Source organism: Pteropus alecto, unplaced genomic scaffold (genome assembly GCF_000325575.1).
Source record: "Pteropus alecto unplaced genomic scaffold, ASM32557v1 scaffold50, whole genome shotgun sequence".
Classification (NCBI taxonomy): domain Eukaryota; kingdom Metazoa; phylum Chordata; class Mammalia; order Chiroptera; family Pteropodidae; genus Pteropus; species Pteropus alecto.
Genome location: NW_006431918.1, coordinates 5,088,812 through 5,116,506, shown reverse-complemented (window position 1 = coordinate 5,116,506; position 27,695 = coordinate 5,088,812). Strand labels below are relative to the sequence as shown.

General features: G+C 48.2%; 2 protein-coding genes and 1 pseudogene across 3 annotated transcripts in view; 2 read left to right on the top strand and 1 right to left on the bottom strand.

Moving 5' to 3' along the window:
* Positions 1-3,223, top strand: part of LOC102892731 (L-gulonolactone oxidase) — a 24,986-nt gene extending 21,763 nt beyond the window's left edge. The window contains exons 7-9 of the mRNA XM_015600680.1: positions 86-162; positions 815-830; positions 3,131-3,223. Of these exons, the coding sequence (XP_015456166.1) occupies positions 86-162; positions 815-830; positions 3,131-3,223 (186 nt within the window). The remainder of the gene's footprint in view (positions 1-85; positions 163-814; positions 831-3,130) is intronic.
* Positions 3,224-11,067: 7,844 nt separating this feature from the next.
* Positions 11,068-26,140, bottom strand: CLU (clusterin). 2 transcript variants are annotated; one of them, XM_015585120.2, is made up of 10 exons: positions 26,036-26,051; positions 25,341-25,465; positions 22,266-22,394; positions 20,866-21,014; positions 18,517-18,687; positions 16,707-17,115; positions 15,501-15,602; positions 12,510-12,739; positions 11,579-11,751; positions 11,068-11,323 (listed from the first exon to the last, which is right to left on the bottom strand). In XM_015585120.2, the coding sequence occupies exons 3-10, from the start codon at positions 22,357-22,359 to the stop codon at positions 11,314-11,316; spliced, it is 1,338 nt and encodes a 445-aa protein (XP_015440606.1). In that variant the 5' UTR covers positions 22,360-22,394; positions 25,341-25,465; positions 26,036-26,051; the 3' UTR covers positions 11,068-11,313. The 2 variants fall into 2 exon arrangements, with proteins under 2 accessions (XP_015440606.1, XP_006906315.1); XM_006906253.3 differs by lacking the exon at positions 25,341-25,465 and having other exon boundaries at positions 26,036-26,140.
* On the top strand, positions 19,757-19,875 carry LOC112475136 (annotated as a pseudogene).
* Positions 26,141-27,695: the final 1,555 nt, after the last annotated feature.

Sequence of the window (27,695 nt, the reverse complement as noted above, 5' to 3'; positions counted from 1 at the left end):
CCTCTCTCTCTCTCTCTACAGGGACACATCTCTCTCTAAGCGGACACCATGAGGAACGGAACTGATCACAAATTCTGCTCCCCAGCCCCCCTCCTCTTCAGCCAGCTGGTTTGGGGACTATGCCATCGGATTCCATTTACTGGAGTTCCTGCTCTGGATCAGGTAGGAATGTCAGGGCACGTTTTCTGGCATCCGCCGTATGCTTTTTGAGGATGTGGTCCATCCAAAGAACTCCCTTACCGTCATGCACACAGATTCGGTCTGGCTCCTGAGACAGTCAGTGGTTTTCTGTTCTGACTCGCAGGTGATGCAGTGAATCTTTTAATATTGTCCTGCTTTCTACCTTTTCCCCAGCCTAAAATCTGTGCTCATGCTCGGGCCCCATGTCTGCCCCTGGACGCGTATTATCAGTGATAGATAGGCAAGGTTTTACAGGGCCTTCAGTGGGGACTTTGTATCCAGCCAAGATATCATATGGGATGACATCATATAAAAACTTAACAGATATTTCATACATACAAAATAATATAGGCAACGTATATTTAAGATATAAATAAGCGCCACATACTCAACACCAGCTTCAGAAACAAAACAACACGAGTACAACGGAGTCCTCCTTGCGGAACTCGCAGATCGCAACCCCTCCCCACAAAAGGAAACCTCCACCCTCAACTTCCTGCTTATCATTCTCTTGCTTTTATTTATACTGTAGTTTTATGAATCCTAAAATAATAAAGTCACTAGTTCAGCTTCGATGGTCATATTTATCCACGTTGATATGGAGAGCTCTGATTTTTTGTTTTTCTCTGTATAGATACATTTACCACAATGTATCCATATTCTTATTGATGGATATTTGGATAATTTCCAGGATTCTTAGCCATTACAAACAATGTTGCTGTGAACATTCTCGAACATTGCTCCTGGTGCTTTTTATGTATATTAAGTATATACTCATGAGTGGAATTCTTGCCCTACATTCACCTGCTGTGTGACTGGGTAAATCACTCAGCCTCTCCACACTGTGGTTTACCCGTACAGTATATACTCATGAGTGGAATTCTTGGACCATCAAGTATGGGCATCTTCAGTTTTATCAGATTGAAGTCATTATTATACCAAGTTAACTCCCAAGCACTCTGAGACTCTGCACCACGAGCTAGCCAAGTCCGCTGTTGACAGCCTTCTATATTTCCTGGTGATGTGTATTAAACACTACCTCATTACAGTTTTTGATTCTTATGTCCCTGATTATTAATGAGGTTGCACACCTTTTCAGCTTGTTGATCCTTCAGATTTCTCTTCTCTTAAATACCTATTTATGTATTTTGCCCTTTTAAAAAATTGAGTGGCTTTTTTTTTTCTTTTCTTGCTATTTTGTAGAGTTTTATTTACATGTATTTTGAGCATTAGTCCTTTGTTGGTTATATGTGTTGCAACATATTCTCCCTGTTTGTGTCTTGTCTTTCACTTTTATGGTGTTTTGTGGTGTGCAGATGTATTTAATTTTAATATAGTCAAACTTATCCATCTATTCTCTAATCTTTGGGAATTTCGTGTCTTATTAAGAAAACTTTCCCTGCCCGTAAAGTCATAAAAGCCCACAAAAGGAGGCGCTGACAGCAGGACCGGGAGAGCTGGCCAGTGTGCCCGTCAGTTCTGGGCGTGGCCCAGCCCCAGGTGTCTGTTTGAGAAGAGTCGGCCCCTTCCTTTCAGTGGGAGGGCAGTGGGGAGGTGGGGGGTCGGGGGTGGGTGTGCACATTTAGGGGAAGACGACAAACTGGAAAGAGAACTAACTGCCCAGAAGGTGTTAAGACAGTGAGACTAGAGATGTGACCTGCCGGATCTGGGCGGAGAAGGGACTAGGAGTAGTGAGTGAGCTGAGCCGAAGGCTGTCACGCCACCAGATTATGGACTGGGGTTGAGAGTGGCCGGGCTTTCTCTGTAGCCTCCATCACAGCAGCTCGGCAGCTTTATGTGCCTGTGTCTGTGGAGTGCGCATGAGATTTGCTGGCTCCTTCTCTCAGACAGCCCAACTCAACAGGACCGGCTCTGGGACTTTACACATCATGTCAGTGGAAGGAGCCCAGAGGAGGGGCTGACACCCTTCGCATCCACTGTACACCAGGCACTTAGGTGCATCTTCACACAGTATCTGAGAGAGTTATTCTTCTTCTACAGATGAGGAAACAGGTTAAATGACACGCCCAAGGTCACAGAACGTGTAAAATCACTGCCCAAAATCACTCACCACGGCCACATCCCAGCCGGGGCTGGCTCTCCGTGAGAGCTCTGCGGCCTCTGAGCTCAGCCCAGTTGGCTCTACCTTAATGGCTTCTGGACACTGCCTCCCCTGCCTCATCTCTGCAGCTCTGGACACTGACTGAGCTGTGTGGCTGAGGGTGTAGAAGTAAACCGTAAATAACAATTGGGAAACTGGTGGTTTACCAGTAGCTTCACAGTAAGACTTACTTTACCCTCATGAGGGCAGGAACCCTGTCTGTCCTGTCATACTTGATCTCCAGTGCCCCCAGACAGTGCCTGGCACCTGGACAAAGCTCATAGATATTTGTGTAAGAAATGCCAAAAGAAAAGCTTGATCCATGTCCTTGAGCTGTTGAGTACCAGTCAACTGTAGGGTGATAGTGGTGGCAATAGCTGACCCAGACGGAGAGGCAGGCTATCTGTCAGGACTCGGTCCCTGGAGAGTGAGTCAGGACCAGGGCCAAGTTCAGCTCCAATGGGTAGAACAGCCCTGTGCCCCGGGGCCAGTGGAAGCCCCACCTCAGCCAGGCTGGTTTCTGAGACATAAGAGAGCATCTGCCTTGAGAGAGACGGAGTCCTCTCTGCTCTGGCCCTGGAGCACATACCCATATCTGAGTCCCAGAAAACTCAGTCACCTTGGGATCAGAGAGGGAGCATGAGCTGTGGAGTCAAGTGGACCTTGGACTCTGATCCTTGCCCTACATTCACCTGCTGTGTGACTGGGTACATCACTCAGCCTCTCTACACTGTGGTTTACCCGTACAGTGAGTAAAGCTGATAGCAACAATTGAGTTCTTGGGAAGATTCAGGCTAAGTCCACATGAAGGGTGTTCACTGGACATCACTTCCCTCTCTCTTCGCAAAGGTCCATGAAGGCTTCTTGTGGCTCACCTACGTGGCAGAATACGAGGCCCTGGATCCAGTGATATTATCTGTAAACCCACACGAGGTGTTCTGAGCAGTTGAGATGGATTTATGGGATGAGGAGATGGCAGAAACAGGAGGAGGGTTAGACCTGTGGGCAGGGAAAGTGGCTGCTGAGCCTCTGGACAGAGGCCACCTGCAGGGAGAAAGGGGAGTAAATCCAGAGAGAGAGGCCTGCACTGAGGTTTCAGGCCCATAGGTCCCAAAGCCCATTTTCACTTTAACCAGATCGAAGCCAGACAGAGCCTGGTCACCAGGAGTTTTTAGTGACTCCAGGAGAGGCAGGAGCTGCTGCTGAGGTGGTTAAAGCCAGCTCACCTCACAGGGCCCTGAGCTGTCAGGACCCAGGTTCATGAGTGGGATGACTGGACAGCCCTCTGTCCGGCCATCCCGTGATGAGCCTCTGGACCTGTGCCCACTTGGGCCCTTGCCAGAACCAGTTCACCCCTGCCCCGGCCCCAAAGAGCTCCTGGTTGCACATCTGAGGTTGGCCCTCGTGGAGGCTGCCTTTTAGCTTCTCCGTTTACAACCTGCAGCTCAAGTCTCTCTGCCCTTAATGTGCAGATTTTTGACACTTTCATGGACACAAGGAGATGGCAGAAATCCTTCACCTCCCTGAATCATTCCCATGCTGTCTTTCCCGTGTCCCTGTGTCCTGAGTGCATATAATGCAGTGAGAGGGCGTAGGCTTTGGAGTGTCAGGCAGACCTGCTGACATCTACGCCATTGTGAACCCATCCATCACATGCAGATACGTTAGACGGCGCACACCACACACGCACACACCAACAGGCCCGTGGTCCAGCGCCTACCCACAGCAGGAGCTCCCTTCCCCCTCCCCTTTTGGGCCGATACCACAGGCCTTTGGTCTGACATTGCACAGCATCGAGAAGGCTGATTTTGTTTTCTTGTCTTTCCAACATATCTGCAGTGAACATTTAGTTTTTTTATAAACAGGAAAAAAGTGAACTTTAATCTCTCTCTGTGTGTGTAAGTATAGATTTTGAAGACTAGGACTTGGTGAGTGAGTTTCCTAGATCAAAAAGCCAGGCGATAGCTCCTTCCTGGCCAGGAAGCACAGAATCCTCCTTTTGCAATTCCTTGTGTGGTTCTAGCATCATTTCCAGAGACAAGAGCCTATAAGCTGAGACCCCTCCCTAGGACACTGGCCCCCACTGACCACTTTCAACATTCAGGGCTTCCCAGGATGGCCAGGTGTGGAAGGAAGGTGAAATACTACAGTCTTTATGGAAATTAATCTGGTAGCAATCTGCGAAAATTAAAATTATACTCGCCCTTTGCCCCGATACTCTGGAAAGGACATAACTACAAAGGTATTTATGATTACAGTGTAGCATGTGGTGACAAAAAACTGAAAACAAATAATAAGTGTTGGTGAGGATGTGGAGGAATCGGACCCGTGTGCACTGTTGGTGGGATATAAATTGGTGCAACCACACGGAAAACAGTATGGATGTTCCTCAAAAAGTTAAAAATAGAGCTGCCATATGATCCAGCAATCCCACTTCTGAGTATATATCTACAAGAATCGAAAGCACAGTCTCAAAGGAATAACATGCACGCTCATGTTAACGGCAGCATTATTCACAGTATAGTGTCCATCAGTGCATGAATGGATAAACATAATGTGGTATATCCATACAGTGGAGTGTTACTGAGCTTTGAAAAAGATGAACATTCCAGCACATGCTACAACATGGTTGAACTCAGGGTATGATGCCAAGTGAAATAAGCCAGACACAAAAGGACAAACACTGCATGGTTCTGCTTCTATGAGGTTTCTAAAGTAGTCAAATTCATAGAAACAAAGTAGAATGGGGGTTACCAGGGTCTGGAGAGAGGGGGAATGGGGAGTTGTTTAACGTGGACAGAGTTTCAGTTTTGCAAGATTCTGAAGAGCCATTGCACAACAGTGTGAATATACTTAACACTGCCAAACTGTACACTTAAATATGGTTAAGGTGGTAAATTTTGTGTTTGTGGTTTTTTTTGGGGGGAGGGGGTTGTTTGTTTTGTTTTGTTTTTTTTTTTAATTTTTAAAACTTCTGACTTAACCTTTTCTGTTAGTAAGTCTGACTTGGCTGGTGGGTCAGGCAGTGAGGACTGAGCAACTAGGTTATGTGGCCATGCTTCTTGCACATTGAATGAGGTAATTCTGAAATTCTTAGGCTTTGTCAAAAAGATATCTAAAGTAGGAAATACGTATATATGTAATATATATATACATACACACACAGAGAGAATTGTATGTACGTTTTGCAAAAGGAAAACATGCCTCTCACAGAGTCTGAAGCTTATGATGTATTTCTTCAGCATACAAAAACCCCAAGCTAATAGGATGCCTAGGGGAGAATTCAAGAATGCAGTGTTCTAGAGGGGAGGCCCAGAGTCCAGAAAAAAAAAATCCAAAAACTATTATTACATAATATAATTATAAATGTATAATATACATATATAATAATAACATTGTATGTATCTATATAGAGACACAAAATTTTTTGAAATTATTTAAACTCATGACGACTTTCAGATGCCAATTAAAAAATATGTGAGAGGATGCAAGCTTTCTCAGATCCTGGAATGAGCCATGAGCGAAAACCCTCAAGCTGCTGGGTCATTGCTCTCTGTGTCCTTCAGGCAGAGCCACATCTCGATCTCCATGTCCCATGCCAAGTTCCAGGTGTGGCTCAGAGAAGGTGCTAGGTAACTGTGGGACGGTGTGAGCAGGGACAGGGCTTCACCTCCTTCGGCCCAACCCCCAGGCCCTACGGCAAGGATGTGTCACGACTGGACTAACGTGAAGTGAAATAAGCCAGCTACAGAAAGACGACTGATTCCATTTATATGAAACGTAGTCAAATTTATAGAGACCGGAAATAGAATGAGGAGTTAGCGTTTGACAGTTGCTGTTTGGGAAGATGAAAAAGGTCTGGATGTGGTGGTGATGCTTTCACAACAATGTGACTCTTTAATGCCACTGAACTGTACACTGAAAAATAATTAAAATGGTAATTTTATGTTCTGTATTTTTTACTCCAATAAAAACGAATCTATATTTTTGTTCAGGGAAACCAGACCGAAGTGCATAGGATGTTAAATGGTGACACAGGGAGAATGTGGTGACGTGTCAGGGAAATGGTGTAGCGTGGCTACCCGGCCAGCCCTCCTGGACCGAAGTTCCTCGGATCCCGGCTCAGCCAGAACGCCCAAGTCCATGGCCATGAGAGCAAGGACTGACACCTCAGCAGGACCAGCTAAGTAGTTCTCAGGGCCCACTGCAAAACAAGGATTTCAGGAGGGTGGCAGCAGAGCACTAAATTAAGCACAGGATCCTTCTGACACTGCCCAGGTAAGTCAAGCGCCCACGAAACCCACCCTGCTCACTACCACCAGGCGGGCCCGTTAGTTTTGTGGATTAACTTACTGTGGTACTGAGTTATTTCATCACACGCTACTCTAGGTGTCTCCGAAGGTATTTTGTAGACGTGGTTAACACCCACCACCGGTTGACTTTAAAAGGAAATCCCCCTGACAATGTGAATGGGCCTCAGGCAGCCAGCTGAAAAGGCTTAAAAACAAAAGCAGAGTTTTATGGGAGAAGAATAAATTCTGTCTTGAGAGCTTTTGATTGAGTTCCCAGCCTGTGGGGCTACAGATTTCAGGCTTGGAAAGTCATTTGAACCAATGCCTTGAAGTAAATCTAATCTGTACATTGGCTCTATTTCTCTGGAAGACGCTGACTGATATACAAAGAAAGATGGACTGGCGAACTTAATACAAAGATAAGCATAGCAGGCGAAATCCCATGTTCTACAGATGAGGAAACCAAGGCTCAGAGAGGTGAAGAACTTTGTCCAACGTCACACAGCAAGTCAGAAAGGCAGCACCTTCAAGTTTTTACCCAAGGTATGTCTTGCTGTCCCGTATTTTCGATAGCTTGAATTTAATTTTTTTAAATCTGAATTTTGCATTCTATTTTATTACGTAATTGTGTTATAAACTTTTGAGTAATGTTTTATTTTTCAAAGCTTTAGATAACATTTCTGGTCTAGAAAGGAGTGCCATGTTTGTTCTGTGGTCTTCTGGCATCTCCCATCTACCCCAGTGGGAGAAGTACAGACATAAAGGGACAGATCGCAATGGCTTAAGTCTGAAACCTTGAAATTTAGCAAAACTTAAATCGCCGGAAGGCTAAGGCAAAAGAATATTCTGGAAATAGGCTTTCTAATTACCAGAGAACCTAGATGTCCTTTCTGGTTCAGGCTTTTGATGAATATAATTTCCTCTTCCTCTGGTTCAGGGTCTTTTGATACCGAGTAGTGTGTACTGAGCCTAGCAATTGGGCTCCCGAGGGCATCCCTGATAAGGATCCCTTTTTCCCCCTTCTTCGCTTCCTCCTTACTAACCTCTGTTCCAGATTCCCACTGGCTGGCTTCTCTCTCCCACAGCACTGACCTAATTGAGCATCAGGTAGCATGAGCCGGCTACCCGCAGTCTCATCTCGGGAGACCTGGAAAAATACAGTGCTGAGGCTTGGAGCATGGTGCTCTAAGACTGGACCTCTAACAGAGGACAGTGATTGTCAGCAGCATCTAAGAAGAAATAGATATGGTGTTTCCCCAGGCCAGTGTGAAACTAAATCAAAGTACAGCATTGGGGCTGATGGGCCATGAGTAGCTCTCAAAGTTGAATTGAGGGGAGAGGTCACCAGCCCAAAGGAAACATGCAAATTTCACCAAGTAGAGGAAGTGAATTAGTTCCACATGGTCCAGCATTTACTGTTATCGTATTGACGGATTTGGTAATCGTCAGTTCTACTAATAAATGCTGCAAAAACAAGTCGTTTTTGCGTTGTCTTTAGGATTATTTAATACTTCCTAGGTTTGCAAGACTGTTCCATTACAGCTAGAATTTACCAGGCAAATGCTGAGGCTGGATAGGATACTGAAGTGGGAAGCTCTGGGCAGCTGAGAGGTGGCAGTAATGGCCCCATGGACCCTGGAATCATCCGGGTTTGATCCCAATTCTGCCACTTACCAGATTCATGCCTGCAGATAAATGGTCCCTATTATTTCTACAACCTCACTCTCAATGACCTCTCCCTGGTATATCTCACATCTGAACCTCATGCTTAATTATGAAAAAAAGCCCCTGGATCTGTTTATTGTGGAGTTTCAACTCATTTGGAGGCACAAACTCGAAACCATTTTAGTCATTCTGACCCCTGTTCCCATCGCTTGATAACATCTCAAGCTGATTTCTTTATTCCTGAAAACATCAGTTAGTAAAGGATCAGTTTTCTTTGGAATGTCAATTTCATATCCAAATCAAACCTCTTCCCCGCCCCCATCCTAAGAGAAGGAGTGGGCAGGAGGGGGGTAGTGATGGGAACACCCTCTACCCTCTCACTCCTGCTCAGGTTCTGAACCTTCCAAAGCAGAGCAGGAAGGGGGCCCAGGCCAGCTCTGGACCCCTCCTGTCCTCTCCTTGGTCAAGGCTATCTGAGGCGAGCGGTGTCTTGCTTGGTCACGTGACCTAGACTGCTACTACCAGGTGGTCTCCTCCAGGCAAGATGATGGTTTCCTTGGGCCAGCCTCAAACTTCACTCAGGTCCCCTCAGAAAGCAGCACCCGTGTACCCCTTAGGACCCTGCCAGCAGTCCAAGCCTCCAGCCCACTCTGGGTGGGAAGAAGCTACTGTTACATGGCGAGCACTTCCCTTCAGTCCTGTCAGTGCGAGTCTGATCAGACTCTAACCCCAGTGGAGATGATATCAAAAGCCTAATTAGAGGCCCTTTAGGGGAGTGAAGCCTGAGTCAAATGGCCCTTCTGTCGCCTCCAACCCCACCACTTGGTGGTGAGCTCTGCTCTGCATGCACACGCGCACACGCACACACACAGCATCCTGGCTCCCTCCCCTCCTCCACTCCCCGCTACTGCGTGCGCACACACATACACACACACACACACACACAGCGTCCTGGCTCCCGCTCCTCCTCCACTCCCCACTACTTCAAGGTGAAGAACAGGCAAACAGGTCCCTTTCAATATAGCCTGTGTGGGCCACGAGGAACGAGAGTTGGGTGCGCTCTCATCAAGGCCCACCAGATCACGTGACTCTTCTCTAATGAAGGCTACTCCTGGAAGCCTTTGGGATGTGGAGTCAATAACCTCTGCCCTGAGGGCAGTTGTCTGGACCTAATGGCGGTTGGCCCAGGTTCTAGAGCACTTTGGTTGGCCCATGGCTGCTGGTTACAGTTGCACAAGCTGCACACTACGCAACTCCAGTGTCATTTCACCCTTTAGTCATCAGAGATTAATTATATCATTACAACTTTCTGGCAGAGGCATGTCAGGTGTCAACACAGGGGCTCACAGCAAGGTTGGTGCCACCTAGGCAGATGCCAAGCCCTCAGAACAAGGCCTGCTCCCATTTGCCACAAGAACCCGAGAAGTCAGAAACCAAGGGCTCATTATCCACAGAACCCCCCTCCGGAAGTACCCACATCTCGTCCCTGTGTCTTGGTGATCTCGTTTCCTGCCTCAGCCTTTCTAGTACCTCAGACTGGAACTTCATCAGGGACAGAGGGACATCCAAGGAGCCTCAAACCAGGCCACTGTGCAAAGGGGAAAGAGGACAGAAAGAAGGTCCCAGGGAAGCTCACAGTCAGCTTTAGGCTCTGCCTTTTCAGGTGCTAGACTAGGAGAGTTTAAAGGAGGTTGTATAAAAAGAAACAACTGGATATAATGGCTGCCAGAATCTAGCAACGTAACAATAGAACACCAAAAAATAACTTTTGAAACACGATATGTAAAACATAAAATTTACAATTATGGCCATATTATTGAATGCCTTCTGAACCCACAACCCTAATTTCTATATATCGCCAAGTGACTCATATTAACTTTACTCTGAATTTCTTGATAGAAATACTAAAATGCTATCTTCTTTGGACATAAGCTAAGGCTTAGAGTTTGTTGCTTGTGTAGCAGAGATGCTTATAACTTAAAAGAGAGAGACAAGGGATAGTGACCTAAGAATATTCTGCACTATTCATTTACTTGTGGATTTTGCTATAAAGCTGGGATGCAGCCAGATTTTTTTCCATTCGAAGTATATTTGATGGACAGAATTCTGTAATTACACAGTTGGCCCTTGAATGATGCAGAGGTTAGGAGTGCTAACCCTCCACGCAGTCAAACATTGTGCATAACTATGTATTCTTAAACGGAAAAGCTCACCAATTTGACGTAGAGATAAGCAGCATGGTTAGTCAGGGCCACCTGCTGGCAGAACGGGGTACTGCAGCCCAGCTATCGTTCAGACTGAGTGAAGAGTCATCAGAAAAAGCCCCAGCAGAGGAGAAATTCCTGTAGTCCAAGCAAAGCTATAGTGGACGCACAGTGCCACAGTGAAGATGGCGCCACAGGGATTTCAAGCCCTTACAACCAAAATGAAAATTGCCTCATTTTGTCTTTCGGAGACAATAGTTTCCCTAAGGAAATCAATTATATATTAAACACCCAGTATGCCTTATTATTACCCCTCCCTCACCCTAATTTTCAATGAATTCCTTCAGGATATTCCCCTCACCCCAATCAGAACACATCAACAGTTTTATAATGGAATGGAAAAGGTTCACTTTTCAGAAAGTTGTTTTACTTAGCTCTTCCTAAAAGCGAGGAAGTTCTTGAATTGGACCAGCTTCATTGTCACATTCCTTTTATCCTCGACCATATGATGCCCCGCTACCATCTTAGCCACTGCTTTTTCTTTTTTACTTCTGCTTCTTTTTTATTGCCCACACCAAGACGAAGACGAATGGGACGCAGAAAAAACCAGCTCAAGAGAGGCCGCTGCAGAGCACACGTGCAGTTTTATTGAGTTAGTAGCATGCAGGGGATGTTCCTTCCACGATCAGCAAGGGCAGGCATGAGAGTGCAGAATCCAGAGGGAGGAGAGGCGGGGCGGGGTCAGAAGGGCTTCGAGGTCAGGGCCTGGTCACTGGGTGACATGCAGAGCTCTCTCTAGGGGGATCTGTGGTTCATCTCAGGGGCAACCAGGCTCAGATGCCCCTATATTTGGAAAAGCAACTGTCACATCTCACTCCACGCTGAAAAAGAAGGGGGAAGGAGAAGGTGAGGGCTCCATAGTCACTGAGAGACAGCAACCAACACTCACATTCTTATCAAACGAGAAAGAAAATCTTCCAAAAAAATAAATAAATAAAATTCCCCATGGTTTCCTGGCTTCGTGTCTGGGCTCCAGCTGCGGGAGCCGTCATTCGAAGGCTGGGTACTTGGCTGTTCCTCCCGCTCCCAGGGGCCGCTGGGCCTGGCAAGACTGAAGCCAAGGCCTGCGTACTCACCGGTGCTTTTGGCGGTATTCCTGCAGAGCTTTCTCTGCCACAGTCTCCATAAACATAGGGCTGTCCCAGGAGACTTCCGGGACTGTCACCATAATGGGGTAGGAATCAAAGAGCTTCAGAACCACCCTAGTGAAGCCAGTGGGAACACTGGAGTCAGAACTGTGGGAAGCCACCTAGAAGGAGAGGGAGGAAAAAGGGCTGAAACATTGGCCTAACTGGATCCATTTTGCAACAAAAGTCAGGTTTAAATCTGGACAGTTGGGCCCTTTTGCTTTTTACTAATGTCAACATGTATCACCTCGGTGAACAGAAATGCTCTAATTCAGAGACGCTCTTTGGAAGGTGTAAATGCCACCACCAATGACCAGCCCAGGGGAAGCCCCGCGGAGTAAAAAATTTCCAAGCCACCATGGTGATTTCCAAGCCACCATGTTTTCTTTGAGCAGCCACTGGCCAAGCTGTGGTAGAAAAGGAATCAGGGAAAGAAAATAAAAAGGTTCCCAGTGCCAGGGAGAAGCTCTTTATCACTGGTAGAGAACGATGCACAAATTCACGAGCCATCCCACACAGTGCAGGGCAGCGAGGCAGCTTCATGGAAAGAGCACATGGTCCTAAGCCAGACAGACAGGTTCCGATGCCCAGGTGATTCACCTATCAGTTCTCCGACCTCAGGCAAGCTGTGGAACCTCTCTCACTTTCCTCATCCGTAAAATGGGGTGATGCAAGACATTGCACCTCACTGGGTGACAAGGCTTTCATGCAACCATGTACATAAAGGTCTTATGTTTCCTGCCATGTGACGAATGTTCCATCAGAAGCAGAAGCGGCTCCCCTCGTATTTTCATCCCGTTTCACACCCCAGGGGAGGGTCACATCACCTGCAGATCGTGCTTGCGCCCCATCTTCAGTGTGTGGCCGGGACGTGACTCACCGTAGTGACCTGGAGAGGATACAGTTCTTCTCTCTGAGTGAGATTAGCCAGCTGGGACACCCAGTTAAACTGCTCATTCAGCTGCTTCAGCAGAAAGGAGGTGTTGAGCATCTTCTGCTGGTAGGACTGGAGCAGATCATCGTACAGCTTGGAGAACTTCTCAGCAAGCTGGAGGGAACTGTTCAGCTCCTGTCGCAGCTGGTTCTGGGAGGGGTCACTGGCAGAACAGTCTGCCCAGAGATGAAAAAAACAAAAGGCAGGCATGTGAAGGGAAAGCTAAAAAGGGAAGAAACGCGAATGGAAATCAGTTCATGCAGCCGGAACCTAAAGCCGGGACCTCGTCTCAGCGCTGGTCCCCAAATCGTTTGTCATCAGTCTGTGACAAAATTAAGAGCTCACCCCAGAATGCAGATCAATACACGGCTTCCTTCATCGAGAAAGTCTTGCTCTGGAAAACAGTGTCATCTGAACTAAACAGTGTGCTCGGTGACATGGTCGATTTACCTTCTGATGCAAGACCCTTATCTCCGGTGGTGAGACGGTGGTGAGCAGCACTGACCACGCTCTGAGAAGCATGGATCTCAGTGCTCCACGTGCTCAGACCTGGAGCTGCCCTGGCTGCCCTAGTTCCCCCACGAATCCTTCCTGGAGAGGGGGGATGTTACTTAGAGCCGCCATTTGTATGGCACCTATTATGTACCAGATACCACGTAAGTGCTTTGAACATCCATTATCTCTAATAATCAGATGTATTCTAAGAACTGTCAGTAACGAAATTTTTTTTTTACCAGTAATGAAATTGAGGCCCTCAAAAGTAAATCACTTGTCTAAAGTCATAGCTTAAACAACCTATGGGGCCAGGATGGAACCCACGGCTTTAACTCCCAGACTTAGGCTCTTCGTATTCTGAGTCTGGGGGTCTGGAAAATTCTCCAAGCTTGTCTTTTGGGCTTATCTACAGAGTTGAAAATTCTGGCCCCAAGAGTCCACGCGGCAGAGAAGCCGGCCAGGACTGTTGAGTCCCAAAGCACAGCAGCCCGGTGGCTGGGGCCCTTGGCTTCTCGCCTGCCCACCACAGCTGGTCACGAAGCTCACCAGGAGAGCAGGGGACATGGAGTTCATTCTTGTTGGTCCCCGAGCACTGACTGCAAGTTGTCAGATTGAAAGGAGCTGGTAAGTACCCCCTATGTCTTGTAAAAACTACTGTTTTTTTCTCTCCGTAAATTTTTCAAAACTGTTCCAAGGACAGCACATCACATCTAAGCGCAGCCGGGGAAAGGAGACCTTTGCACACTGAAGACGGGTAGTCGTTTATGTTAAATCAATCAATGTAATCATTTGTATTATAACAAAATAAAATGTTAGGTGGGGCAAGAAACAGAATTACTAACAAGAAGCTAGGTTAGAAAAGATAATGAATATCCTTAACTCTTTTAGCAGGAAATCATTAAAAAATAAGAAAAGTCACTGAGAACCGAGACTCAGTCTAGAGCGTCAGGGGATGATCCTGTCCCCCAGAAAACATTAGCAAGGTCTGAAAACATTTTTAGTTATCCCACCTGGGCGGGGAGGGGAGACGGCTAATGCTATCTAGAGGGAAGAGGCCAAGGATGCTGCTAAACATCCTCCAGCGCACGGGACAGTCCCCAGTGACAAAGAACGATGTGCGCCAAAATGTCAATGGAGCTGAAGCTGAGAAATTCTAGTCTGGAGTTCCTGGCCAGCGCATGCTCATGTGGTCGCAAGCACCTTAAATAAGAGGTTGCATGTGTTCCTCCACGGAGAAAAGAAGGCAGCTGTTTAGGTACGCTGTGATCAGTGGCCACCAAGATCAGGGCCAGGGGTGCCAGTCTGAGCCTAGACATCTGTACATCTTTCCTTCTGGCCTTAATAGGACTAACTTTCTACTAGCAAGGCACTATGTAATTTATGCTTTTCTAACTATGGTATTTCATGGGAACAGCCCAAAGAGGCTTGGCTCTGTACCCATCTACACTTCTTCATACATAGCCTCTTATATCACTTGTATTTATTTTTCAGTGGCTTCTAAAATTATAGGAATGAGGCCAGAGTATTTAACCGGACTCTGAAGGCCGGCCCTGGAAAATCCAAACATATTAAATAAGAGCAAAGCCACAAGACTGGTCTTCTATTTACAAGAGAAACAACTGACTCTTTCTGAGCACAGACTATAATGAACCAGGAAGTATTCTAGATGCTTTTATAGCTATTATCGCAAAGTAAGAAGAAACCAGCCAGCGTCCAGATCTGATAAAACTGAGGGGAACAGCTGAAGGGAGCTATATCTCCTTTGCCTCAGGGACCAACCAACCAACAGTGATGCTGCTGGAGAGCTAAGGGATCACAGGCAGTGACCCCTGTGCGCTGGGGGCAGAACACAAAGCACCGGTTAAGAACATATTCCAAACACCTAGCTCCCCAACGTGGGCTCCAGTAATCTTGGGAAGTTACTTAACCTTTCTCTGACTGATTTTGCACCTCTGTTAAGATAGGGACAATAATTGTACCCAACTTAGGGTCATTCTGAGGAAATGCGTACTTGTTTGCAAAATGTTTAGAACAGTGCCTGTCACGTGGTAAGTGTCTGCTAAACAGAAAACATACTATTGAAAATCATCGGCAGGGGGAAATGAGGATGTCTACTATGCTTGGCCCTCAGGAGAAAAGAATAACTGGGGAAATCAAAGGGTGATGGCTTTTTTAAAAAGCATAGCAGCCCCTCCCTGGACCGCCTGTCAGCTGTGTGCTGGAGCACGTGGCAGGCAGTCTGTATACTTAGTTTCCCAACTTCAGGTACGATTCCACATCCTGACCCTTATCTACAGATAAGAGGCCTAGGCAAAGCAAGGCAAAGGGTCTCCCCTGGTGCCACGGCGAGAAGGCAGCAGAGCTGGAATCTGAACTCCCTTCTGTCGACCCCATCAAGGCAGCCCCACTGAGGTACCAGGGACCCAAGGCTTCCCGACTCACCCACTGACAAGATCTCTTGGCACTTCTCACACTGGTCCTTCATCCTCAGGCATCCCGTAGAGTTGTGACGGATCTCCTTGCACACAGAGCGGTTATCATGGTCTTCCAGAGAAATGAGAGAAGAGGAAGTCATGCCAAGGAGCCATACCTAGCAATCCGGTGATGGGCTACCCGGACCTCTCTGACCTCCCCCGCCACACACACTACTGATTGGACCTTTGAGATGATTCTGCAGGCAGAGCAGGTTGGAATTTGCCCGCGGACACAGGCTTCTGGTCAGGGCTCCCTGCAAGACCAGGAGGTGGTTCCCAGGGTTTCCCCAGCTGGGTGTGGCCTCCCCTCTTACCACACCCACCTGACGAGCCCTCTCCTGCCTCCACACTCCCTCAGCTATTGGCACTTACCTTTGGCATCACAACCCAGTCTGCTCTGCATTTTACCTGGCTCCTTTCTCTCCCCCTAGCCAGTCATCAAGCCCCTCGAAGGCAGGAATGGGAACCCCCTTAAAGCCTCCTTATAACACAAGCCCCCCAGACCCCGCTACGGATATGCAGTCAGTGCTGGTTGAATTCAACGCTCCCCTGAATTTCCAATGCATTTCAAGCCGAACCCTGCTGCCAGTTAAACCACAGCATTAGGAGATGGTGCTGGCCAACCAGTGTCTATTGGTTCAATGAAGGAAGTCGCTTCTGCAAGTACTGGCTTTTCATGTCCAAATCAGACTTCATTCATTCAAAAAATATTCATTGTGTGTCCATTCTCTACCAGGCCCTAAGGTTATAGCTATGAACAGCTTTCTTAACTATACTATGGGCCGATTATATAATTTGTCATCAATGTACACATGGGGTCCACAGAAAGCCGCCTAAGTTCCCAAGAGGTTCTCTAGAGGGGAAGGTTCAATGTGATGCCCACCAGTTGCTGGAAGGGGCATGGTACACCCGAGAAAACACAGACTCCAAGTTCCGCAAGGCTAGACTTGACCGGGTCCTATTTTACAGGCTGTGAAAACCTGGACACACTCCTTTATCTCTCTGTCCATGTTTTCTGTTCCTTCAGTGGGGTTACTCCCACCCTCACGGGGTTGCTGGAGGGAAATCGAGATGACACTTGCCAAGTCCCAGCGTAGTTCCCAGCATCTGATGGACCTCTCAACCAGCTGATAGTTCCCACCCCTTCTTAGGAGAAACGAGACAACTTTCTAACCTGCCGTGAATTCCGCCATCGGGAACTCATAAGGAAGTCTGTGGGGGTGGCCATCCATGGCCTGCTGAGCCTGGCTTATCATGTCGAAGAAGGGCTGGAACATGTCCTGAAAGTGTGGGGGTCTGAACATGGGGAAAGGCATGATGTTCCGCGCCAAGCGGGACTTGGGACTGAAGTAGAGAGACCTCCTTGGGGATGAGCCGAAGGATGAGAAGTAGGTGTCCAGGGGCTCCCGGGTGAAGAACCTGTCCTGGAAAAGTTCGTCCATAATACTGGACACGCGTTTGAATCTGTCCTCCATGGCGTCCAGCACGTGGGTCTGCTGCCTGTCATTCTCCAGCAGCGAGTCAATGCGGTCCCCGTTAGTCCAGAGGTAGAAGGGAGAGCTCTGGTTCAGGAACTCCTCCAGCTGTGGAAGGCAGCACAGGGAACCCTTAGGAGAAGCCCACTGAAGCCCCAGCCTCCTGCGCTCCACTCCTGTTGACATGGGCCCGGCCTAGCCCCTCACTTAGCTGGGGCTCCTTAGAGTCACATGGCCCATGCCAAAGGGACTGGGACTGGCTCCCCGCTCTCTGAACTGTCAGGCCAATGCCCTTCCACTCTACTCACCCCACTGGGGAAGAGTTTAGGAAGCCCCATGAGGCTGAGAGAGTTCCAGAGCCTCCCACTCGAGACTGGGCTGCTGTCCTCTTTGACCACCAATGATCCCCACCCCTGCTCAGCCAAAGGCCAATTGATATGCCTTACGGTGAACAGCAAAATTCGTGAGTTCCGATGAGCAAGGCCCTCAGGGGAGGATGGGATCAACATTAATGTACTAAAAATTCTCAATTCCTTCAGTGTAACTGGACACAGCCATAAGAATCTTCTAAGAGATGGCCAACACCTGGCGCAAATGCTTTTTATGACTCCACAGTTCTCCACTCACAGCAGTCATTACTGATGATGGCTTTCTGGGCCCACATGCAGCCAGAACTAATCAATTGCATCTGGCTCATGAAAAGAAACTGTGATATTGTGATTTCTGATAAAGAATACATATTTCTAACAAAGAGCTCCTAAAACCCTTGGAATGTCCTGTGATGAGGACAGTAAAGGTGACTTGCGTTATGTTAACGAAGTGACTTTTGGAAAACACCTAAGAATGAGGCTGGTTGCTAGGGGAACCAACCATGATTAGAACTTTCACTAGCAACCCCTGATTTCTGGGGATGGAAGAGGGGCTGCAGGTTGAATCTTCTGCCAATGACCAATCATTTAATCAACCATGCTTATGCAATGAAGCCTCCATTAAAACCCAAAGTACAGGACTGGTGAACATGTAGATATCTGAGGAGAGTTGCCCCATACCTTGCCTTATGCATCTCTTCCATCTGGTTGTTCCTGAGTTCTATCCTTTTTTAATAAATCTGTAATCGAGTCAGTAAAGTGTTTCTCTGCATTCTGTGAGCCATTCTAGCAAATTCATCAAACCATAGGAGGGGATTGCGGGAACCTCCAATCTACAGCCAGTCAGAAGAAGCACAGGTGACAATCTGGACATGTGATTGGCATCTGAAGGGGATGGAGGTGGGGCCGTCTTATGGAACTCAGCCCTTAACCTGTGGGCTCTGATGCTACTTCGAAGTAGATCGTATCAGAATTGAGTTGAATTGTAGGACAACCTGCTGGTGTCAGTGAACTGCTTAGTAGGGGAAAAAACTCCACACATTGGAGTTGGGTGAAAAATGACGGAAATATTTCATTCAGATCTCTTCATTCCCCGCTCAGAGCCTAGGCTGCACTTAAGGAGGATTTTTCCCCTTTTCACCTGGCGGCCAACCAGCCCCGACCCGCTTCTGCAGACGCGTGCGTAGAACTTCATGCAGGTCTGTTTCAGGCAGGGCTTGCATTCCTCCCAGAGGGCCATCATAGACTCATTGCACACCCCCTGGGATGCCTTCAGCTTCATTTCAGTTTCCTTGGTATCAGTTAGGGCATCCTACAGAAGGACACAAGGCCAGGTTAGCCACACAGAAACCACGGCAATGGTGCTGGGCTCCCCCAGACCCAGGCAGGCCTTCCCACGGCTGGCCACACAGTGTGCTAATTCCCACCCCTGCTCTGGCTCATTCATTCCCTTTTCCGTCTACCTGAAATTCCCTCCTCATCCAGCTTTACACATCCTTTCATCTTCAGCACCCGACTGCCCCTTAGTCCTCCCCAGCCTCTCCTTCTCTGACACTGCACTTAGAGTCTTTACCCCAGGATTGAACTTTCACTTATACCGCACTTCCTAGGCTCACCTTTTGGTGCTAACGTCATCTTCCAAAGCTCCTGGAGGCTCCCTGAATCTTTTGTGTCTATTGGAACCATGGTCCCTGACATTCGCCAGGAATAGGCTTTCAAAATCAAAATCACCAAACTATCAAAACCCTCTAACATAGCCACGTCATCTGACTCAATAATTCTATGAGAATCTATGCCAGGAAATCCTGCAATAAAGGACAAATTCTCATGTTTAAAGATATTTGTTCCCATATATGTTTATGGCACAAAGGAAAAATACTAGAATTAATCCAGATGCTCAAAACTAGGGAACGAGTTAAGCAAATCGTGGTACATACAAAGGGCTGAGAAGTACAGCATTATGAGGGATGTTTACAATAAGTTTTAACATTAACGTAAGCATATTTCCTGTTAAAAATTCATGATTTCGAACACAGCCACTGTCAAAAAAGTCTAGGGAAAAAAGTAGTAAGAAATAGATCAAACATTAACAGTAAATTGTCCTTAAGCATAAGGATTACAGAAAAACTTCCTCTTCTACTTTTCTATATTCAAATTTTGATGAATGAGTGTATTACTCTTCAAAGGAGAATGAAGCAGACCATGAAGACACTGTGAAGATCTAATCAGAAGGAGTTCGAGTTATCCTATCGTCCTGCTCTCTGTCCCCTGCTCTGTGCTGGAGAAGACGCCCACACCTCCTACTGAGCCAATTCACAAGCGCCGACTACACCTGCTGGTCACTTTCAGCGTCACATATTCCTCAACTAAGTAGCAGTGGAGTCTACGGCCATGCCACCCTGAACAAGCCCGATCTCGTCTGATCTCAGAGGCTAAGCAGGGTCGGGCCTGGTTAGCGCTTGGATGGGAGACCACCTAGGAAGATCAGGTGCTATAGGCGTAAAAAATAAAAGATAAGGGATTGTAAGCTGACAAGGTCCTTGCAATTTGTGAGGTCAACCAAAGGTCGCCTCGCCTAAAAAATAAAAGCAGCAGCAGCAGCAGCAATGGAGTCTTTTTCCAAACTCCACGAGCTTTATCATAAAATCTGGCTTGTCGAATATCAAACTCCAATGTTAACCATAAAAATTTGAGAACAAGACTCGGTCCTCCCACAGGAGCTATTTGAGGATTCTCACAGAATGGTGAGAACTAATCCTGAAGCCGAGAAAGGGCACTAAGTTTCAAAGAAAGTTAGAGCTGCATCCAGGCCAGTGTCTCCTTAAGCGGCTTCCATGAAACTGTGCTAAAGCTGTTATGAATCGTGAAGGTGGCAGGTGTCCCCATCTTAGCGTCTTTCTTCATTGGGGGCAGGGTGGCAATGGGAGCAGGTTTTTAAGATACTCTTAAGACTATGGTTTTTAAAATACATTATTCATTGAATCAGTTATTTTAGTTTTGTTGCACCATTAGCACAGCCTGGACCCACTATGTTCATTATCGGACTTAGGGTCTCTTTATGAAGTAGTCTCCAACTCTAGAAAGATATGGGGCAATACAGTATGCACCTGCCTTACCCCACAGGTGTTGCCCCTACTAGATAAGCTTTCTGAAGGTAAGGCACCGTCCCCCTCCTACCCTGCAACAGACCCTATCTTGGATCTCGGCCATTGTCAGTGTTTAGAAAAATCTATTGAAGCGAATCTGGGCATCAGGCTCTGGGTTGGGCTTGTAACAAAAGCACATCCAAGCTCTTACCCTTTGAAGCTTTTTGGAAGCAAATAAACCCTCCCTATTTCTTAACTATAGTCTCCAGGTGAAACGGCCCTGGAAGGACTGAGGATCAACAAGGCATCCCAGCGGGACATCCCACGAGGAGCCAGGACCTGCCCTCCCTCCCCTCCAGTGAGGAGGGTGAAAGCAAAGACGTGGTCCCCTGTCTCTTCCTTACCTCTTTCTGCTTCTTGGCTTCCTCTAAGCTGCTGAGCAATGATTTGCGCTCATCGTTCGTGTGTTCTATGAGGGTCTTGATCTGTTTCACCTCCTTGAGGGCATTTTTAATTTCCTTATTGACGTATTTACTCCCCTCGGTGGACATTTCTACAAGAGAAGGGCAGGGAGGTAAAATGAGGTGAGAGGAAGAGATGGTGCTGGAGATATCTCTTGGAACCTGCTAGAATGGTCAGAAAGGCAGCTGGGTCCAGGGGCTGTCCAGGCTAGGAAACCCCTGGCAGGCAGCCTTCGGTCTCCAGCTATGCTCTGACACAGGTTCCACTCACAAGGCTCATTGTGGACCCAGGGTCCGAGAAACACAAACCTTCGGAGTGGGCACATCCCATTGAAGGGTCAGCGGCACTGTGCCCCTGCCAGCTGGAGAACGAACCTGCCCAGCCACAGAAGAAAATTTCAAGGAAAAAAAATCCTAGAAGCGTAACCTCTTCAGCACCGCAATATGAAATATTATCTTCTGTATATAAATCTTTCTAGAATTCAATTTAACCAAACATCTGGATTTCTCCAATGCACGGTGACAGAGACAGCAAAGGTGAATGAATAGCACTGTTCCTCAAGGAGACTGTGACCAAGACACAACACCCCGTGACAAATGCAATTAGACAATGTCACCAAAGTACCAGCTAAAGCACTGAGATAGACACCTCACATGCATTGTCTTTAATACTGCGGGCACTATGATTATTACCATTGCACAAACGGAGAAAAAGGAGCCCACTGAGATCAAGATACCTGCCCAGGGTTATACGGCTAAGGAGTGGCAGAGCCAGACTCATACCAGGGTCTGATCTCAAAGGTGGGGGTTTTTTTACTACTACACAAAGGACTGGTCAGCAGGTCAGACAAGAGTGGGACGGAAGGAGGATGGATTTCAGGAAAGGTCTGGCAGAATTGGGGACCACCAGCCGGGCTCCGAAGGATGACAAGCCTCCGACTGAATGATGGTTCCCCTTCCTTGCCCTGTGAGCAAAGACTACGAAGCATGGTGTTCTCGGTAGGAAGGTAGAGATACATGTACTAAGGGCTATGGAAACTCAGAAAAAGGAAGTCCACAAATGGCCCACACTCTGTGGACCTTCGCAGAGGAGGTGTGGGTGCCAGACCACACAGACTGGGAAGGAAACAGCCGAACGAGACGCAGCAGCTCGAAAAGGCTTTCGATACACCTGAAAATGCAGGGAAGCCAACCTGACCACAAAAAGCCTAGGCCAGGTGGCCAAGGAGAGGAGGCTCAGAGAGCGGCACGGCAGAGCAAACCAGACCTGACATAATGGTCTTTAACTCCTGGGGTCCTGACAAGAAGGAAGTATGTCAAGGGCGGCACTCTGGTCTACTTACCCTGCAGCTCTCTGTCTGAGACTGCCTGGTCGCCCAGCACCTGCCCGTTCTCCCAGGTCACCAGCAGCCCCACCAAGAGCAGTAGAGTCTTCATTTTGCCTCCTCCAATTCTGGAATCCCAGCACGCCTCTGTTTGTAGAGAACAGGACACTGTCATGGTAACAGCTAGACAGCCTGCTGGTTTCCGGCCCAGCCTGCTGCCTGCAGCAGCTTCCCAGGAGTCCTGCAGAGGCCTTGCCATTAGCTATCCCCTCGCAGCTGGCATCACCGAATTTTTATCCCCAGGGAAGTTGGGAGAAAAGATCAGACTTGCCAACGGACACGTTCAAAAGAAAGTAGAGGCAATGGGTACAGAGAGGGACCACAGGACAGCAGCTTAATACAGAAGAAACAAAAATTCTGGAGTCAGAGCCCTGGGCTTGGGTCTAAGCCTTCCTCTTCCTCCTCCTCCATAACAGCTAAATATGTGTGAGCAAGGCACACATACTTTCTGAATCTAGAAACGGGTCCGTCTGATGATACCTGCTCATGTCAGACAAACCCTGAAAACACCTCCATCAGATCACTCATCTGGCCTTCTCCTGTCCCCCCATCAAGTGGGGATCGCATCCCAGAGCTGACAGCCCTCCTGCCATGTGCACCGCTAATCCTGCCCACAGCAAGTATCACCAATCAATCACTGCACTTGTCCACACCGAGCCTCAGCACAACCTAAAACCGGTTTCAAGAGTCTGAGGCACTGACAACCAACCCTTCGGGTTGACACAGAAAAATAAATCCATTTGCCACTCCTAGTTGTGAGACTCGAGCCACAACTGTGAGGCTGCACGGATTGGGGATATAAATAAAGAGTGAAGCCAAGAAGGAAGGACACTTGTCCTCAGGGAGGAAAGAAGAGACAAAGTCGAAGGGTTAAGGTTGGGACCAATGGGTACTTGGGCCCTGAGGCCTTCCCAGGAGCAGTCCCTGTGGGAGGACGCGGGCCTCTGCTCTGCCAGGTCCCTTTTATAGGCTCATTCCCTTTAAACCCACAGCAGGGTTCCCTGCCAAGGCGTTCCTGCCACCACTCTGGGCTGGCTGCCCTTAGCCTGGGGACAGCCCGGTCTTACACAATAGACCCTTTCCCAGAAGCTGAAGTTGTTGCATAAAACAGAAACCCCTCCCTCTGTAATCCACGCCGCCGCCCCCCCCCCACCTCCACAACTGCTTATCTGAACTCACCCATTTCTCATAACAAAACAAGGAGGTGAGGTGCCCCCTTCCCGAAACTGTGCACGTCCAGAAACTGCTCTCAGCTCAGCAGGCCCATCTGGATGCTGGGTAGAGGATTAATAAGGCAACCCTCTCCTGAAGAGTAGTTAGTAAGGCAGCTGAGTTGTGGTTCCCAAACCAGCTGCCCAGAACACAGAAGCCGCATGGAAGAAAGAGTGGGTCTTCGCCTTCCTCAAAGACAGGGTGGGCAGCTGAGCCAGGGCGCTATTTCAGGCCTGCTGGAAGGTCCCGGTCTAACAGGCTCTGCCCTAGCTGCTCACTGAAGCCTGAAATGCCTCAAGCAGGGCAGAGCCTTTGTCTAGACAGAGAAAGCCGGCACAATACACCATTTACACTATTCGCACCATTCCCTGCAAGGCCCCCGGTAGCAATCGCTTCTGAGAAATTCAGAAAACAAGGTGTTGGGTCTTAAAGAAAGGAGGTGGAGGGCAGCCAAAGGCAAGAGCACTGGATAAGGAGTCTGGAATCCCAGCAGCAAATACAGGGTCTCCCACCAGGAGCCTAAGGTTCATGCGGAGCTATTGAACTCAGAGCCAGGAAAGAGGTCAGTCTTCTGCCCAATTCCTCCACCCCAGAGGGGAGGCCGAACCCAGAGACAGGATGGGGCTCCCCCATGGCCCATGGCAAGTTCATGGCAATCCCAGGATGAGAACCCAGCTCTCCCAACACCCAGTCCAGTGATCTTTCTTTGACACCAAGTCATTTAAGTCTCTGGGCCTCAGTTTCTTTGTAAAATGGATCTGATGTAGGCCTGAGAGATGAGAATGTATTTTGTAAACACAGTGTCCTATATAATCGTGGTGAATTCTGACGACTTCAGAATTTGATGTAAGACCAAGCATGAGCATTGACAATATCTCTTGGAGAGGTGGGAGCAGGTAGCAGGTTTGGAAAGGGGCAAAAGAACAGAAGCAGGCACACAGAGGTCACCTGTGGTCCCTCCGTGATTGTGTGTCTTCGCTTTAGTGCAATGACCAGCTACTTTAAAGTACCTATGAATCACCTGAGGGTCTTGTTATAATGCTGATGCTGATTCAGAATCTGCTTTTCTCACATGCTTGCAGGCGATACGATGCCACTAGATCAGTGGCAGCGCGGTGACCTGCCCTCCCGTCGCGCTGACTCCCCTCCCCTCCCATCTCCAGGCCGGGGTGACTGGCTGTCAACTTCTCTGATTAGAAGAGCCACGAATGCCCTCCTTTCCCACCACCACTGGGCAGCCTTCCTTCCCCCCTCTTCCATGTAGGAGGGCTTAAACCGTGCAGAGAGCGCCTGGGGGCGGGGGGGGCACGGAACCTGAGCAAAGTAGCCATACAGCTAGTAAGCCGCAGAGTCTGAAGCCCAAGGCTCAAGGTCTTACCCTACTTCCCCACTAAATATAGAAAACTAAACCAAAAGAAAAATAAGAACATAATTCACACGTAATTCATACCATCCAAAGGGAAATATTACCTCTGTGGTATATTTCCTTCTATTTCCTATGCATTTGTATACAATCCACTCCTTTACATCCACTATATCAAATATTCTTTATAAGCACACTTTTGTGGATCTATAATAGTCAGTTTTCTGATCTACTCTACTTTGCTACCCCACAAGACTGGACATTTAAATTGTAATTTCCCATTATTATTATAATGAACACTCTCATGAGCATCCTGTTATAGTATCTGTACTTAATCTTAAATTCCTAACCTCTCTCTTTAAAAAAAAAAAAATTAATAACCAGCTCTTTTTTTCATTAGGTCCAGAAATTCTGGATGGTCAAGAAGCTGCAGCTCTAATCTCTCTTCTGACACCTACTTGCTGTTTATCTTTGCAGATGCTCTTAAACCCCTCCAGGCCTCAGATTATCATCTATAAAATGAGACGGTTGAATCAGACGTCTGAGGTCTGATGTAGGTTGTGTGACTTTCCCTTGATGTACCCTAGTGCATTAGGAAGCAAAAAGAGTAGGATTTAAATGATTGCAACATATACTTAAATCAAAACATCATACTTATAAACACACTACCCAGGGAACTAGAAAATTCTGAAGCAAACAAGATGACTCATGCATGCAAGCTGACGACCATTGCTGGAGATGGTACCTTTCCAGGGAAGATGCTGCAGCAAGGCCCTATGTGCTGGCCGGCTCCACCACTCAATAGCCTGAGCCTCCGGCAATAGAGGTCAGTTCTCCAAGTCTCAGTTTCCCCCGTCTTTGCAAAAAGAGAATCATTACACCTGTTCTATTTACCCACAAAATTGTGTTTGGAGCTAATGAGCTGAGTCCCAGCCTGTGCGCTGTCCCCAGCTATTTGGCCCCCTCCTCGGTTGCCTGGTGATGGAGATCGGGCCACCTACCTTCCCAGGCTCCCTTGACTCCATCCCAAGCGCAGCTCTGACAACTCTGTGTCTACTAGCGATTGTCCTCTCCTCGCCCACCTGCCACCCCCGCCCGCCCATCAGTCCGGGTGAGGATCTGGGCAAGGGTAGGAAAGGTGGGGACATCTCACCGGTCAGTGGTGTTCGTGTGCTCCTCCTGGCGACGCTGCGTGGCGAGCGCGGTGCAGCGCCCGTATTTATAGAGCTCTGCTTCGTATACACCCCCTTTGGGGCTGGCTGCAGACCTGCATGACTCACGCCCAAAGAATGCCGGGGAATGCACCGGGAGCTTTCTGGAAGCAGGCGCGGGAGGGGAGTGCGGGGGTGCGGGGATCCGGTGCAGCATCCCGCAAGGGGCGCCGGGGGGCGCAGCAGCACCGCGAAAGGCCTTGTCTTGCGCTCCAAGGGAGACAGACCCTGGGGTCGTCTCGCACCTCTCCCCGGGGGTTCGGAGTTGGGGGACGGCGCCCCCGCGATGAAAGAGCCTGAGTTAACGTGCACAGCTGGGCTCCTCTCTCCTCAGGACTGGAGGGGGTCCCCTGCGCCCCTAGCTGGTCCTAGCCCAAAATAAAACCTCACAGTCCAGCAGCCCTCTTGAACGTTAATCTTTCACATTAAACATGTGCCGTTCCTCTCCTTTCATTTAAGTAGAAAAGCAACAGAAATAATGAGGGTGAGATGGAGAGGGGTGTCGTGCTCAAGAAGAAAACACAAAGGGTGACATGCTGACGTCCGGAACCATCACAGTGACCAGCTGGCCAAGAGGAGACAGAAATGTTTTTAGGGATGAACAGAGCATATATTTGGGGAAGAAGAAGCTCCCGGCCTCCTTGATTCCTGGACTGTAAGCATGTAGTCTCCATCCACTTGAGATCCAGCCAAGCACGGTGGGCTCTATGGACATGGGACCCTGCATCTCTGCACTCGGTTTGATGCACGAGTGCTGCCGCTTGACACTCTTATCAGTTCTTGAACCAAGGGGCCCACATTTTCACTTTGCACCGAGCCTCAAAAATTATGCTACCCATCCTGATTACAAAGGGGCTCACTAGCCTCCAACTGCCCCAAGTTCCCTCTGCTGACAGGAGGAAGCTTATTTCTGTACCCCCTTTGGCCAGTGGCTTCCATGTGGCAGTGGGATAGGAGCCATCACACCACCCCCGGCAAGGAGCAGACCAGCTCAGTAGCCCCTCAGGTATAGCTACTTCTTGGGGAAGAAGCAGGGGCCCCCACTCTGGACCTCCAGGGTGTTTGAGCACCAAGAAAAAGGATAAGGGGCTGGAGAGTGTTTCTCTCACTGATGGGGTAAGGTGGGAGGACGAGACAGGTGTAGGCAGCCTGGTTTTGGCGGCCAGCTTTGAAAAACGCTTGAGATGAAAGGGTTTAAAGGAGAGCTGTATGGTCAGGGGCTGAGTTTTCCTGTTCATTACTTTCGGGATATCGCTAGAGGCCCCGTCTCTGATTGCCCAAAGTCCAGGGGCAAGTAGGACCTCACGCCACTTCAGGAGGGAGCCTGGAGAAAGCTTCCAGGCCTGTGAAAAAGGCAGGAACTTGAGCTGAGTGCATGGAATTCTGACTACGGTCTCAGCTCTGCACCGAAGCACTGGGTGACCTTGGACTAATCACTTTGCCCCCGGGGTCTCTGTGCCTTCTAGACGATGAGGAATTGGGTTTGTATCATCTCTAAGTTCCCCACTTCAACCTAACCTGAGACAGCGCCAGTATGATATCATCAGCTCAGAAGAAAAAAAAAATCTAGCAAAAATTTGGAGCAATGTTTTTTCTCCTGAG

Bases quoted from the DNA above. Each gene is read 5' to 3' on its own strand.
- CLU (XM_006906253.3), bottom strand. From the start codon at position 22,359: ATGAAGACTCTACTGCTCTTGGTGGGGCTGCTGGTGACCTGGGAGAAC. The intron at 18,688-20,865 runs GTAAGGAAGAGA...GTCCTTCTGTAG, and splicing joins AAGCCAAGAAGCAGAAAGAG to GATGCCCTAACTGATACCAA. The intron at 17,116-18,516 runs GTGAAAAGGGGA...TGCCTTCCACAG, and splicing joins CGGGGCTGGTTGGCCGCCAG to CTGGAGGAGTTCCTGAACCA.